We start from the raw sequence: 14102 nt of genomic DNA, 5'->3' as shown, positions 1-14102 counted from the left end.
TCAGTGCGGAAACTGGCTCCGAACGAGTTCCCTCACAAGCTCTACGTGCAGAACTACACGTCAGCCGTCCCCGGTACCTGCCTCACCCTGCGCAAGTGGCTCTTCACCACCGAGGAGGAGATCTTGCTGAACGACAACGAGCTCGCCATCAACTACTGCTTTCACCAGGTAGATTCAGCTGTGTGAGGTTGAGTCTCTGTATGAGGCTTTTATGTTTATGTTGTGCATATATAAGTGACACCTTTTTATTTATTTATTTATTTATTTTCACCCTCCTCTTTTAGGCACTGGATGATGTAAAGAGGGGGTTCATTAAAGCAGAGGAGAAATCATACCAGCTCCAGAAACTGGCTGAACAGAGGAAGGTTTCCATGGTGAGTTCCAACAACTCAAAAACTTTTGTGTAGGTTGTAGGGGAAGTAGTCAGAAGACCCCGATTCCAACAGCATGTACTAAATCCCCATGGGCTGCTGATGCAAGAGAGTAGAATTGTGAACAAAACAAATGCAATATACTAATTGATTTATAGATGTAATGAAATAGCAACTCATTACAGTGTAAATGTTTGTAATCTCATTACAATGTCTCACTGGTTCATTTCCCTCTGTTACATGCTTACTAAAGTCAGTACTATTAATAATGAAGCGTGTTTTAGACAGTGTCAGGGAAGAGGGGGAAGAAGAGGGGATTATATTTATATGATCCTCTTATCTGAATATATATATATATATATATATATATATATATATATATATATATATATATATATATATATATATATATATATATATATATAAAGCTGCTACTTTTTCCCCACGCTTTGAACCCCGCGGCTTAAACAAGGAATTGGCTAATTTATGGATTTTTTTTTTTTTCCCTGGGTTTTTCCCGGTTTCACAAGCTTCAAGCCAAAAAACTGAGCCCCATAACATTAGACCAGTGAAATTGCCGAACGGGTTCAGGTGAACCAATGAAATTCTTTATATCAAATTATAAATATAGATGAGGTTCCTCTGACATTTGACTTGCCTTTCATTAGGACTGTAAACAGGAAATGCGAATCATTCGTCATGCTAAAAACAACCGGGCATGAAAAACCGCACTTCATCTGTGTTCTGAGCTGCACGGCATCGGCAGAAAAGCTTCACCGATGGTGATTTTTAAACGCACGACGATGCCAAAAGATAAACTCTCGAGAGAAATTGTTGTGAAAGGAAGGAGGAAGACAGTGAACAATGACTTTCCTGGTAGGCTACTGTTTAGATACAAGCCGTGTAACAGACACTGTCTTTCAATAAAGCCTGTGTAAAGTTCATTAGTTTCAGCGTAGGCTTATAGACAGGTGCGGCATATTTAGGTTCAAAATAAAAATCTTTGTCAAATTCGGTGGGTGCGTCTTATATTTGGGTGAGGAAATTACGGTAATATGTACATCATTTAAATCAAGATTGATTCGCTTTTCTTTCAGATTTAAAATTACTAAATAAAATTTAAAAAAAACCTTTAAAATTCGCCGTTTTAGGTCTTAAATAGTTTCAAACAGGTCTTAATTTTCTGATGTCCATGTAACGCTTTCTCTTATGCCTATTGAAATGCTCCCGCAGCACTTTAGATCCTTTAGTTTCTTTGGTTCTTTGTTTTAGTCTTTGACTGAGTTATTTGGGTTTCGGAGATTCTTGAAGAACCTGGATGTAAAACAACCGATGCTATAATCCATCATTGCCCCTTATCCAGCATTCTGGCTTCGCTCCGAGAAGTTCATCTGGATCATTATTTGCTTTTCAAAAGCAACAAGAGAATGACAGTAAATGGGATTTCAACACATGTCCTCTTTTTACAGTGTTAAGCCATGCAGGAAATGTACACTGTAAGAAACACACTCATTGCAGAACAACTCCAAATAACTCCACCCACTCCTGCTTTGCCCCACCCCATTCTGCCTAATCATTAGGTTACTCTAGTTTGTGTTATAATAATTATTATTTGTGCATATGGCTCCAGAGTGGACATTTAAAAAAAAAAATTTAAAAAAAAGGACGACCAATGTGATTGACTTTTGCTTCCTTAGGGGTCCGTGTACTGTTTTGTGGGTTTATATCCGTAAAACAACTAATTAATCGCATCATCACGTCCTCCAACAGTAGCTTCATCCATCTTTCTGGCTTCACTCCCAGAAGTTCATCTGGATCACCATGTGTTTTTTAAAAGCAGGAAGAGAGTGACAGGAATGTCAGGGAGTCTAACACACGTCCTCGTGTTATTCCGTGCACAAAACCTCACACGCTTCTCTCATCCACCCCACGTTCGACTAGATTGTACACCATCTCTGAACATGCTCTAGTTTGTAACATCTTCACACAAATGGCTCCAGAGTGGACTTTTTTTTTTTTTTTTGTTTCTTCTTCAGAAAAAGACCACCAATTAAATGAATTCCAATTTAGGATGTTTAGATTTCGTTTACTACACAGTGTGTGATGAAATGAATCGAGAAAATGTCTAAAAAAGGCAAACACTAGGTCATGTTTAACTTTTTCTGCTTTCAATATTAAAAAAAAAAAAGGAACGAAGACATCTTGTTTTCCAAATGCGATCAAAAAAGAAATAAAAAAAGGGATCGGACACAACGTACCCGGACCGGCGCAGTTAATGAAAGACACGTTTGTTTTAGTTTGCCGTTACTGTCTCTTTGTTCCCATTCACAAGCCTCAGTCTTGTGAGCCAGTACAAAACGAGAGGCAGTTTTCTTTTTTGGTGTGGGGAAAATAAAGACCAAGGGGCTCTTTAATTATTAATAATCACACCAGACATCTGTGACCTGCTATGTGCTTAACCGTTGCTTGACAATTTTGTGTATACCAATTTATTTATTTATTTATTTATACTCTTCAATTGCTCAGATGAAGTAATAGCTACATATAAGTCAGCTGACCATGTTTGGTTATAGCTGTAGACAGATACAGTCTGCAGATAGCATGGCAGAATTGTGTTTGTATTTGTGTTTGCCTGCTAGGATTTGTTTGGTAGCCTTGCCAGCACCTCATCATTATATTTCAGTGCCATATGCAAAAGCATTGGCTTGTTTCTTTTTCAATCCCGTAGTCCTGTTTCCTGCATTAGAGATTAACAGACCCATGACATTTTTTAAAAGTATGTAGGAATCACCTACTAGCTAGCTTGCTTTTTAAAAAAGGCACCGAAAAAGCTTTCGTTTATTACTAACCTGAGAAGCAAGGGAGGAATTGGAAGTAAACGAGTATCATAGGCTAAAACATCCAGCGTTAATAAATGATCAAATTGGCCATAAGATGGATTTCATTCGAGCTTCTTCCTCATGTGGTCTCGGGTAGCGTTGAACAGACAAAAATCATACAGACAAAAATCCATCAAATGTAATTGCGTAAAAAAAAAAAAAATAAGTTGTGTAATCAGATTAAACGAAACGGTACCTGTCTGTAGATCTGTGAAGTAAACGAGTATATTTACACTCGTACGTTCTTATCAAATGGGCGACGTGGTTATAACTAAGAAATATCTCCTTCTGTCGTTCTGTGTGTAGTACCTGAGTATGGTGAGGTCGTGTGAAGGCTACAACGAGATCATCTTTCCTCACTGCGCTTGTGACTCACGCCGCAAGGGCCACGTCATAACAGCCATAAGCATCCGGCACTTCAAGCTGCACGCCTGCACCGAAGAGGGCACTCTAGAGGTGAGAGCGAGGCTGAATTTCACGATTCTGAAGTTGTGACGTTTTACAGCAAAACATTCATTCATTTGAAAAATGAAGGGGGGGAAAATGGCATTCGAAACATTTGAAAAATAAGGAGCAGCGTTATGTATCGTTAGGAGTCACTGAACATTAGTTAGGAAGAAATCACAAATGAGAGGAACCATGGCATTTTTAGGTCTAATATAATGTTAAGCAATATTGAGATGGTATGAGGTAGAAACCTTGAGAGGAACCAGATTCAAAAGGGAACCCATTCATCCATTCATTACAATGTTTGTGCCTACCAAACGTTGTACGTATAAAGGGGGTGCTATTATCGCTTTAATCTGCAGCGTATATCAAAGCACTTTTGATGGGGTTAAGGTCAGGACTCTGTGTCGATCAGTTCATGTGTGAAAATGATTCCTTTACCAACCGGTTCACAATTTGAGCGAGATGAATCTGGGCATTGTGACTGGAACGATCTCCTGCAATAGAGGAAGAATAAAAACTGTGGGTGGGTTTGATAAACATTCAGGTCCTCAGTTGGCTTCATTTTATTGCGACATTATGCTGTTTTATTATTATTTTTTTATAATTGCAAGCCGACCAGCTTTTATTTTATTTATTAATTTGTTATCGGAGGGCATTCTGAAGATCTAAAGATCCACAAAGTTACTGAGCAACTCAAAGGCTGAAAAAAGACTTGACTTAATGTAAACAGTGGCTTCAATGGTTTAGGATCGCAGTTTTGCATGAAACTGTTCTGCATTTGAGCGTCCACCACTAAACAATGATGAAACTGTAATGAGTGGACATTCAGTGCCACCCAGATGAGGATGGGTTCCCTTTTGAATCTGGTTCCTCTCAAGGTTTCTTCCTTATACCATCTCGAAGTTTTTCCTCGCCACTGGCTCACTCAATGGAGATGGACTTAAAAGGAAGCGACTTAAAAGGAAGCAACTTATAGGCACTAAACGTATTCATTTAAACTTTAGAACAAATTTAACAGCTGTCAAGCTGCTTTGGAACAACGTCTATTGCTAAAAGCACTATTCAAATCAAAGCATTTGTGGTCATATTTAATGACAAGTTACTTTCCTATTATTACTAATATTACTATAAATAGTGTCAGTTTTGATGCCAATAAAAAAAAAAGTATTCAGCAGAACTGTGGTGTGGAAACATGGATTTATTTATTTATTTATTTTATTTATTTATTTATCTATTTATCTATTTATTATTATCTACATATCTTCCTTGCTTTTGGTTTTGCAGCTAAAATCATAGTTAGCCAATTATGAACTTCTTTGTTTATTTTCTTCATCTCGTCCACACCCAGAATCAGGTGATCGCGTTCGAGTGGGCCGAGATGCAGCGGTGGGACACAGACGAGGAAGGAATGGCATTCTGCTTTGAGTACGCACGAGGCGAAAAGAAGCCGCGCTGGGTCAAAATCTTCACTCCATACGTGAGTGATGCATAATCCATCTGTTCTCTCACACACCTGCTGTGTGTTTGGGCCCCTTTATTTTATTTTTTGTTAGTTTTTTGCATTAACCGTTTCTTTCATCCACAGTTTAACTACATGCACGAGTGCTTCGAGCGGGTCTTCTGTGAGCTCAAATGGCGAAAAGAGGTACGTTGCGGTGCTTGCCCACAGCTTCCGTGCGTCTTGTAGATTTCATGTTAACGAGCAGTGCTGTGTTTTGGGTTTTTTCAGGTTGAAGAGGAAGCAACGGATAAAGACAATAAGAATTGTAGTAAAGATGGTATGTGTAGTAAGGTAAGGCTCAGCCTGCCTTGTTTTTTTTTGTTTTTATCCTTTGATGTGTTGTCTTTTAGGTCTAGTCCTTCCTGTTACTCGTTTGTTTATCCGAAATACATTTAAAATATGCATTTTATACATAAAAGTTTGCCAAAACTTTACCATATGTGAATTTTCCCCAAACTATTAGGACAAAGTTCGAAGGAAACAATAGCCTTGAATGTCCTTGTTTGTTCTTATGATTTCTTTTTAATTAAACTAAGATAAGAAGTTTAAAAACCTTCCAGCATGACAATGGTCATGTGCACCAAAACCCCTCTTGACCTCAACTCTACTGAACACATTTAGGGTGAACTGGAGTACCGACTGACTTATCTTTTCTCAATAATGCTCTTGTAATCAAATGAACACAATCCTCTTGAGATCTTGAGAGCCACATATGGCTGGAAATGTCAGGTGTTCTAATACTTTTGTCAAACTAGTTTACTAATTCAATCCAGACTGCAATCTCAGTTAAGTGATGTTGAGGTGTCCATCTAGTGGCAGAGGGAAAGAATTACACATTTTATTTCTGTCAATATGTGCACAATCTAGAGAGAGAATGATAAATAATCAATATAAAAATCGTATTCATCACATCTACATCACATGTTAATCATAAGGTATTTTTATTTAAAAAGTTAACAATGCTTTCATGAGTCCCTGTGTGTTCGAGTTTGCTTTGTGTTTCTGTCATAGTTTGTCATACCGAGTGTTTACTGGGAACTTGATGGTCAGGAACCCAAGATTTTTTTATTTTTTTAGCACTATGATTTTTGCCATTCATGAGTATGTCTATGTGTGTGTCAAACATTCTAACAAAATCAGAAAAATGATTGGATAGATATAGACAAAACTCAATCGAACTGATGCGTTATAGAGCAGGATTGTTTGTAGAATTAGCCTTTATAATGAGAAGGAAAAAAAGACAAAGATTTTCTTAAAACTCTAGACTGTTTTCGAACAGGAATGAATGCACACTATACGGACAAAAGTACTGGGACACCTGAATTTTCAGGTTATCTGAAATTTTTTCCTTTTATTTCTGTAGCACTTTTAGCAATGGACATGGTCTCAAAGCAGCTTTAAAGAATATAAGAATTGTAGAACAAAATTCATTAATGTTTAAATGTATTTATCCCCGATGAGCACACCTGGGGCAATTGCGGCAAAGAAAAACTCCCCCAGGAGTGTGATTATACATCATTAAAACACCCGAGAGTGAGAAATATCATGAGCACTCGAGTGTGTGATTATGAGTAATCAACTTTTATACGGTCAATACTTTCCCAGCCATATGTGCTAAACTCAATCCTACTGAACACCTTTGATATGAATTGGAATGCTGACAGCACCCCAGGCTTCCTCACCTACATCAGAACCAGACACCCTTGTGGCTGAATGAGCACACTCCAAAATCTATTGTATTGTTTTAAGATTTATTATTACACATTTGATGTCACCCAAATGAGGATGGGTTCCCCTTTTGAGTCTGGTTTCTCTCAAGGTTTCTTACTCATAACATCTAAGGAAATTTTTCCTTGCCACAGTCACCACGGCTGCTCATCAGGGATAAATACATAACGTTCACCTTAACTCTTACATTTTATAAAGCTGCTTTGAGACAATGACTGTTGTGAAAAGCGCTATAGAAATAAACCTGGCTCCAAAATCTAGTGGAACACCTTCCCAGAAGAGAGGAGGTTATTCTAACAGCAAATGGGGACTAAATGTGGAATGGGATGTTCGAAAACACAGACCAGTTTTATGGTCAGGTGTCCAGGTGTAACGTTTGTACATATAGTGTATGTTACAAATGGACTTTTTTGTTTTGTTTTTCCCCCTGATATTAAGTGCATCATTAGCTCAAATCTTAAATCTATAACGAAGGGTTATTGTTGCAATGAACTTTCCTGCTTCTTGTATCTTTTTCTGTTACTCAGTGGGCTTCTGATTTGCTGTTACGAGCCCAAATGTGGTTAAACAAAATCATATTTTTATATACAGCAGGTTTGTGTATGTTTTTGCCCGGGTCCTCTCTCATACCTGATTTTTTTTTTTTCTCTGTTGCAGAATATCTTCCTGCTGTTGAGGCACAGAAGGGATGGAGGCACCTGAGACAGGAGATCGTCACCCCCTGAATATAAAACCACACACACACACAGACACACACACACACACACACACACACACAGAGGAAAACAGCCAATGCAGTCTGTCCACTAATACACACTTACACACACAAACACTCGATGGACAACCAGAACTAAAAAATCCCATCTTCAGACTCATAGTAGTAAATAAGCAGACTAAAAATTTTAAATCAATACTTTTTCCCCCCTCACACTTCATCCATCCATCCATCCATCAAATCCATCATATCATCATTGAGACTCTGGTTATTTCAGCCGTTCTGTTGAAGGACGTTTCTGAGGTGACTGCTTGTAAAAAAAAAAAAAACTGGCCAGGCTCATTTCGTTTAACACTTCAGGCAACTGGCTTTCTTCTTTGTAAGGACACTACCCACAGGTCGTCCTGTGAAATAGACACTCCCGGCTCTTAGCACTGTGATCGCTCCCCGGCGACTTTGCACGCTGAGCAGAGCCGTTCGGCCGGCATCTCGTGAAGGTTTTAAAGCCCCGGCCACAGAGCCAGAAGGCGAAGGAGCGAGCAAAGAGGTGGAGCGCACGTGCAGCCAGGAAGCCTCGGCGGTAAAACCTCATCCCGACACTAACACACAGAGATGCACGCATTCTGTGACGTGAAGCGTGCCGATCTTTCAGAATGGCTCGGCAGGGAGGGACTGAGGAGGCAGGGGGAAAACCACAGTGACATTACTCATGTGTGTAAATATCTTTAAACTTGTACCATCCACTTGGACAAGCAGAGCAGATCAGCAAGAAGTTTGAACAGAAATTCATTCACGAAAAAAAAAAAAAAAAAGCAAATGTTTTTTTTTGTTTTTGTTTTTGTTTTTTTATGTTTCTAAATTACCCATATATAAGTAATATATATGACTGGATGGGGGAAATATAGAGGCGAAAAATATATATACAAATACTAGATGGACAACAGTATTGGCAAACCTGAATATTCTACATACAAGGAATGTAATGGCATTGCATTCTAAATAGACATAATATAGAGTTGGTCCCACTCCAAGCTACCAAAGCCTTTACTCGTCTGGGAAGGATTTATACAATGTTTTGGAGTGTTTCTTTAGGAATTTTTGCTCTTCATTCAGTAGACCGTTTGTGCAGTCAGGCATTAATGTTGGACAAGAAGGGCCTGGCTTGTAATCTTCCGCACTAAAGTCCTCCAACCATGTCCTTTTGGATCTTGCGTTGTGATCTGGGGCGTACTGTAGTCATGCTGGACTAGAAAAGAGCCTGTCTTGGTATGCTGAAGCATTGAAATTTCCCTGTACTGGAAGTAAGGGGCCTAGCCCAATCCCTGAAAGACAGCCTCATACCATTTTTCCACCTCCACCAACGTTACAAAGGTTACAGTGCATCAAAACAAGTAAAATTGATTCGGCATCCGCTAAACCCTGACTGTCAACAGACAATTCCGCAAAACGTTTCCACAAATCCAATTGGTAATATAAGGCTTGTATGCAGCTGCTTATCCATGCATTCCCATTCCATTAAGATCCTGCTGCACTGGTTTAGTGCCAATATTGATGCCAGTGGAAATTTGGAACTCATCAGCTACATAACCAGCACAGCGCTGGTGATTTTATATGGTCTTTTACTGTCGTTACTAAACGCACCCACCATCCAATTACACCAGTTACAGTTAACGGCGGATTATTGGCTTATCACAAAGTTGGCATTCGATCAGTATCCATTTTTCTTCTACAAGCGTGTGTAGGTGCAAGAAACTTGAGGCATTGGGTCTAATCAAAGCACTTGGTTTCACTTCATTAAGAGGGGGCCCCAATACGTTTATGTATATAGTGTATGTTTAAATATATTAGTTTTCTTTCTATTTTTTTTCTATATATTTCCTTCATCCAGTTCAAACACATAATGCAAACAAGTGTTCCTTTGTTTTTTTTTTGTTGTTTTTTTAAGGTAACCTTTACTGTGCACTTAAGAGTTAACAGTATTACAAACAGGGAATCAGAGATCTGACTTTTCAGCTGGGGGTTTTTTTTTGTTTGTTTTTTTATGCTATTAGGTCTGCAAGATGGAGTCATAAAACAGGGTTCTTTTTTAAATAGTAATTAATAATAATTAAACCCGATCTTGTCCTTTTGGAATGCGGTGGCTGAAAGACCACAATGGCCACCAGGAAGACGTGGTCACTGGTAACATTGATTGCTTTTACAGTTCTTAGAATGTTTTAAGAGTAAGCGTTTAGGCATGTTTCAGTTTTCTTTTACCATCATCTAATAACTATAATTTATTAATCATCATGGGGGGATAACGTTTTGCTGAAGCCGTTTCGTGTGTGGACGAATTGCACCATTTGATCGTGTATCACATTTCTAGATACATTTCAGTCTGAGGGTAAACACACAGCAGACTGATTGTATTCGAGGCGTGCATTTAAAAGCGCTACAGATAATTACTTTGTTCAAAAAGAGTGAATTGATGAATTGAGAGAAATAAAGTAGGTGTGCGTATCTTGTATTAGATCGAGAGGTTAGTTATTGCAGGCAGCTCCCATGAGAACATTTTGTAATGATAGTTGTGCTGTGCATTACTCGCCTCCCATACACACACACACACACACACACACACACACACACACAAATTAATATATAATAAATTAATCATCGTGTTGGTTATGGTTAGGATTTAAGACTTGGCGAAGGAAATGGCTGACTGTCTACTGGTGTCTTTAGAAACTGTTTAAATGCTATATAAAAAAATGCATATTGCAGCTTTAATATTTCATAGCTATATTATTTTAAGGGTTTTTTTTTTTTGTGTGTGTGTGTTTGTGGCACGTGTGTAAGTAACTTTGAGGTCGACATTCCATAGCCTCTACTACTTTATATCAGTCGTTGACTTTTTTTTTTTCTTTTCTTTACCCTAAATCCCATGAAGTCACAGATTATTTGTATGTTCAGACCATTCACATATTGTGTTTATTTTGTTTTGTTTAGTTTTTTAAAGAAAAGGTCTGTTAAATGAGTATTATGGTCAGTAATTATGTTGCTTTAACTCCTTACTGCCATCTACTGTTTTTGTTTGACTTTGGGGATCAGTTCTTGAAGTCAGTCTCCTTTAGCGCAGGCGCATAAAAGCTAGTTTGCACTTCTAGTATTATTCTTGTTGGTGTGCGATCACGACTGACTTGACATTTCAGTGCTGCGTGTTTTTTTTAGGGGGGGGTTGTTGTTTTTTTTCCCCTTTGTTTGTTGTGTTGTTTCTTGACCTCTTCCCAGTTCTTTTTGAGGTACTGGTTTACGTGTGTTAACTTGCCGGCTTATTTTAATGAATAACCCAGGGTTTGCTGTATGTTTAGCCATGTTTGATCCTCCATTATTCAGGCTTTTGTCTGAGATCCAGCTTTTATGTTTTGAAACGAATGGAGAAATGAATATAATGAGTGAATGTGGTGTGCCACTAAAAGCTTCCAGAATAGTCTTTGAGAAAAATATTTTTTAAATATGTTCTACGTCACTCTAAAATCTCCTACAGACGTTGAACTGAGGTGAGATCTGTCGAGAAAAAGATACTTAAAAAAATTTCCATAATCCTAGGAGGCACTCTGATCAAGATAGAAAATGGTGCAGAAAATTATATAGATGATATCGAGAAGATCAATATGAATATTTATTTAATTCCAGGAAGCACTTGGAAGCAACAAAGCATGCCAGGAAAACAAATAACTGCCCCCCACAGCATAACACTAACACTTCATATTATTAATCCAAGGGGGCTCTTTTAACCTGGGTAGAACTGTAGGATCAAGTCGATTAATGTCTTGATCCCACACACACACACACACACACACACACACACACACACACACACACACACACACAGCAGTGGCATGAGCCATCACCCATCTGTAAGCTCTTCATCAAAGATTGGATTTGGATTGCACTGGTAAATTCATACTAACATCTACAAGTAGCAAGAACATTAACATTATAAAAGCCAGTGGATATCTGGAACTCTAGTTGAGAACCACTGTTATAATCTTTTCTCATAAGGCAGAATGCAGACCACTTTATACACCCGAGTCATCTGTGACTCCATGGACTGATCGTAGTAATGTGCATTTGTCTCCATCTCTTGTTCTAATTCTTGTTCTTCTCTCAAAACCATCACACACACATTTCTTGCATTTGCTCTGTTTGCTCTGAATGGATTATACACCTCATTAATTTATTGTAATAAGGTATCATACAGTATTTTCCATAGCATACAATTTTAATTTTTTTTTTTTAAATCCATGGTGCATAGATCATAGTCACAGAGACATCCGAAATGACAGAAGAGTATTGGAAGTCACATTGAGCCACTTCGGCAAACGAATAAAAAAAAAAAAAACCTGATCATTTCCTTTTTTTGTTTTAAAGGAGCCGACGAAATGGGGAAAAAAAACATTTGTTGAAACTCGGTCATATAGCATTATAAATAAATTGTAACATATTCTTTTAAATAAAGAAATTTAATGAGAAAATTTCAAGGGTTGTTTGTTTTTTTGATGTTCATGAGAGGCTAAAAAAGAAGACCCGTCCTGTATCACACCAGGGATTAGATGTAAAAAATAAATAAATAAATATATATATATATAAAAAAAAACATTAACTTGGGTGGGGAAGAAAAAAAGCAATGTTGTAAAGACCAGACTTATAAATAGTGAAGGGTATTAGTTACAGCAGTATTGCTTTCTTCAGGTCACGTGTCACTGACCCTAACCTCGAGAATTGTATCAGGCTGTTAACAATTAACGAACAAATAGGACTTGAAACCTAAGAGTAGTTAATCAGAAGAGTAGATCATCAGAATAATAAAGTGTTTCAAAACATTTGGACGATTCAGGTGGATTTACTGAGAAAAAAGACAGTGGGTTGGGGTAATGTGGCTATTTTGATGCTTTGTGTGCACCAGTGCACAAAGCAACGTGAATAAAGCCATGAATGAGTGAGATTGGTGTGGAAGAACTTGACTGGCCTTCACAGAGTCCTGACCTCAACCCAATAGAAAACCTTTGGGAACCTTTTTGTCCAACATCATTTTCTGACCTCACAAATGTGCTTCTGGAAGAATAGTCAAAATTTTCCTTTAACACACACCTAAACCTTGTGGAAAGCCTTACCAGAGGAGATGAAGCTGTTATAGCTGCAAATGGTGGGCCAACATCATTTTAAACCCTATGGATTAAAAATTGGATGTTACTGAAGTGCATTTGCATGTGAAGGCAGATTGTACTTTTGGCAATAGTGTATTTAAGGATGGATGGATGGATGGATGGATGGATGGATAGGACCGTTTTATTCATTGCATATGTTACTGTTATTTAAATTTCTTCACTCCTTGTACATAAAATGTCTTCTATACAATTCGTTTTTGGTATCAAATGATAACTATTTATATTATACAACAATGGGGACACAAAATCTTTACACAGCAGTTCACCTGTATTCCTGGATCAAAACCTATTTTATCACCCTGAGAATATTATAATTATATATCATATTTCTTGGATGATGCAAATGGGGATTTTTACAGCAGCCGGAAGTCTAGAATTAGGGTTTGGTATGTATAACTCTGGCTCTGTGAAGAGGAAATGTACCCAGAAGGCTATACAGTGATAAAGTGTCATCAACATGGACATCATTTGAATGATTAGGAAGAAAATAGCATAGTAATTTACACCAATTAGTTACATAAAACTAATCATAATCATAAAACCTCTGTCCAGATGTAAAGATTTGGAACAATGTGTACAACAGTGCTTTCATGAAAGCAGAAACGTCTTTTGTTTAAAATAATGTTTATTGCAAAGAGAATATTTATGAATTATTTGCAACAACAACAAAAAGAAATTCCCCATTGATAAACAAAATGTTTGTGAGATACGTTCCATTTTCTGCAATGAAAAAAATAAAGTATGTTTATTGTTAACAGCTGATCTGAAGGTCATGGGTATTAATCCATGCTGGGCTCTTGAACCTCAATTGCTATATATAACAGAATCATTTGGAAATAAAACTAAAATGAAACCTGTGTGCTTGGGATTAAAAATGTGAGGAGAAATCCAAATATGATCAGGAGACAGACTCTACACTTCCAGCACTTACATATAAAAAAAAGTATGGTTTATTGTTTATTTCAAGGGGTATCTTTATGAAGGTTGAAAAATGTAATTTTCATTTTGCACAAAAAATGTTTTGAGGAGGGCAAATCCAAAAAATAAAACTGGGACCAAACACTCAATTTGGAGCACTTGATCTGTAAGAATAATATAACAAATAATATAAATAAAACAATATATTTTAGAATTGAACGACAATGAACTAAAAGGGACAGCAATGTCACTGGATAAAACCCATTAAGTGAACATTTCGTCTCAATCTAGTGACACAAATACCGCAAAGGCATGCTAGGTGTGTGTGTGAGG

General features: G+C 37.6%; 1 protein-coding gene across 1 annotated transcript in view; it reads left to right on the top strand.

Annotated features, from left to right (window-relative positions):
- The window catches only part of snx27b (sorting nexin 27b), a 28067-nt gene extending 16037 nt beyond the window's left edge, over positions 1-12030 (top strand). Inside the window, 7 exon segments of the mRNA XM_046846908.1 lie at positions 5-168; positions 285-374; positions 3557-3706; positions 5049-5177; positions 5286-5345; positions 5430-5478; positions 7587-12030. Of these exon segments, the coding sequence (XP_046702864.1) occupies positions 5-168; positions 285-374; positions 3557-3706; positions 5049-5177; positions 5286-5345; positions 5430-5478; positions 7587-7654 (710 nt within the window). The 3' untranslated portion in view covers positions 7655-12030.
- The last annotated feature ends 2072 nt before the right edge of the window (positions 12031-14102 follow it).

This window comes from Silurus meridionalis, chromosome 4 (genome assembly GCF_014805685.1).
Source record: "Silurus meridionalis isolate SWU-2019-XX chromosome 4, ASM1480568v1, whole genome shotgun sequence".
Lineage (NCBI taxonomy): Eukaryota > Metazoa > Chordata > Actinopteri > Siluriformes > Siluridae > Silurus > Silurus meridionalis.
The sequence above is the reverse complement of the archived record's forward strand: the minus strand, read 5'-3'. Positions and strand labels throughout refer to the sequence as shown.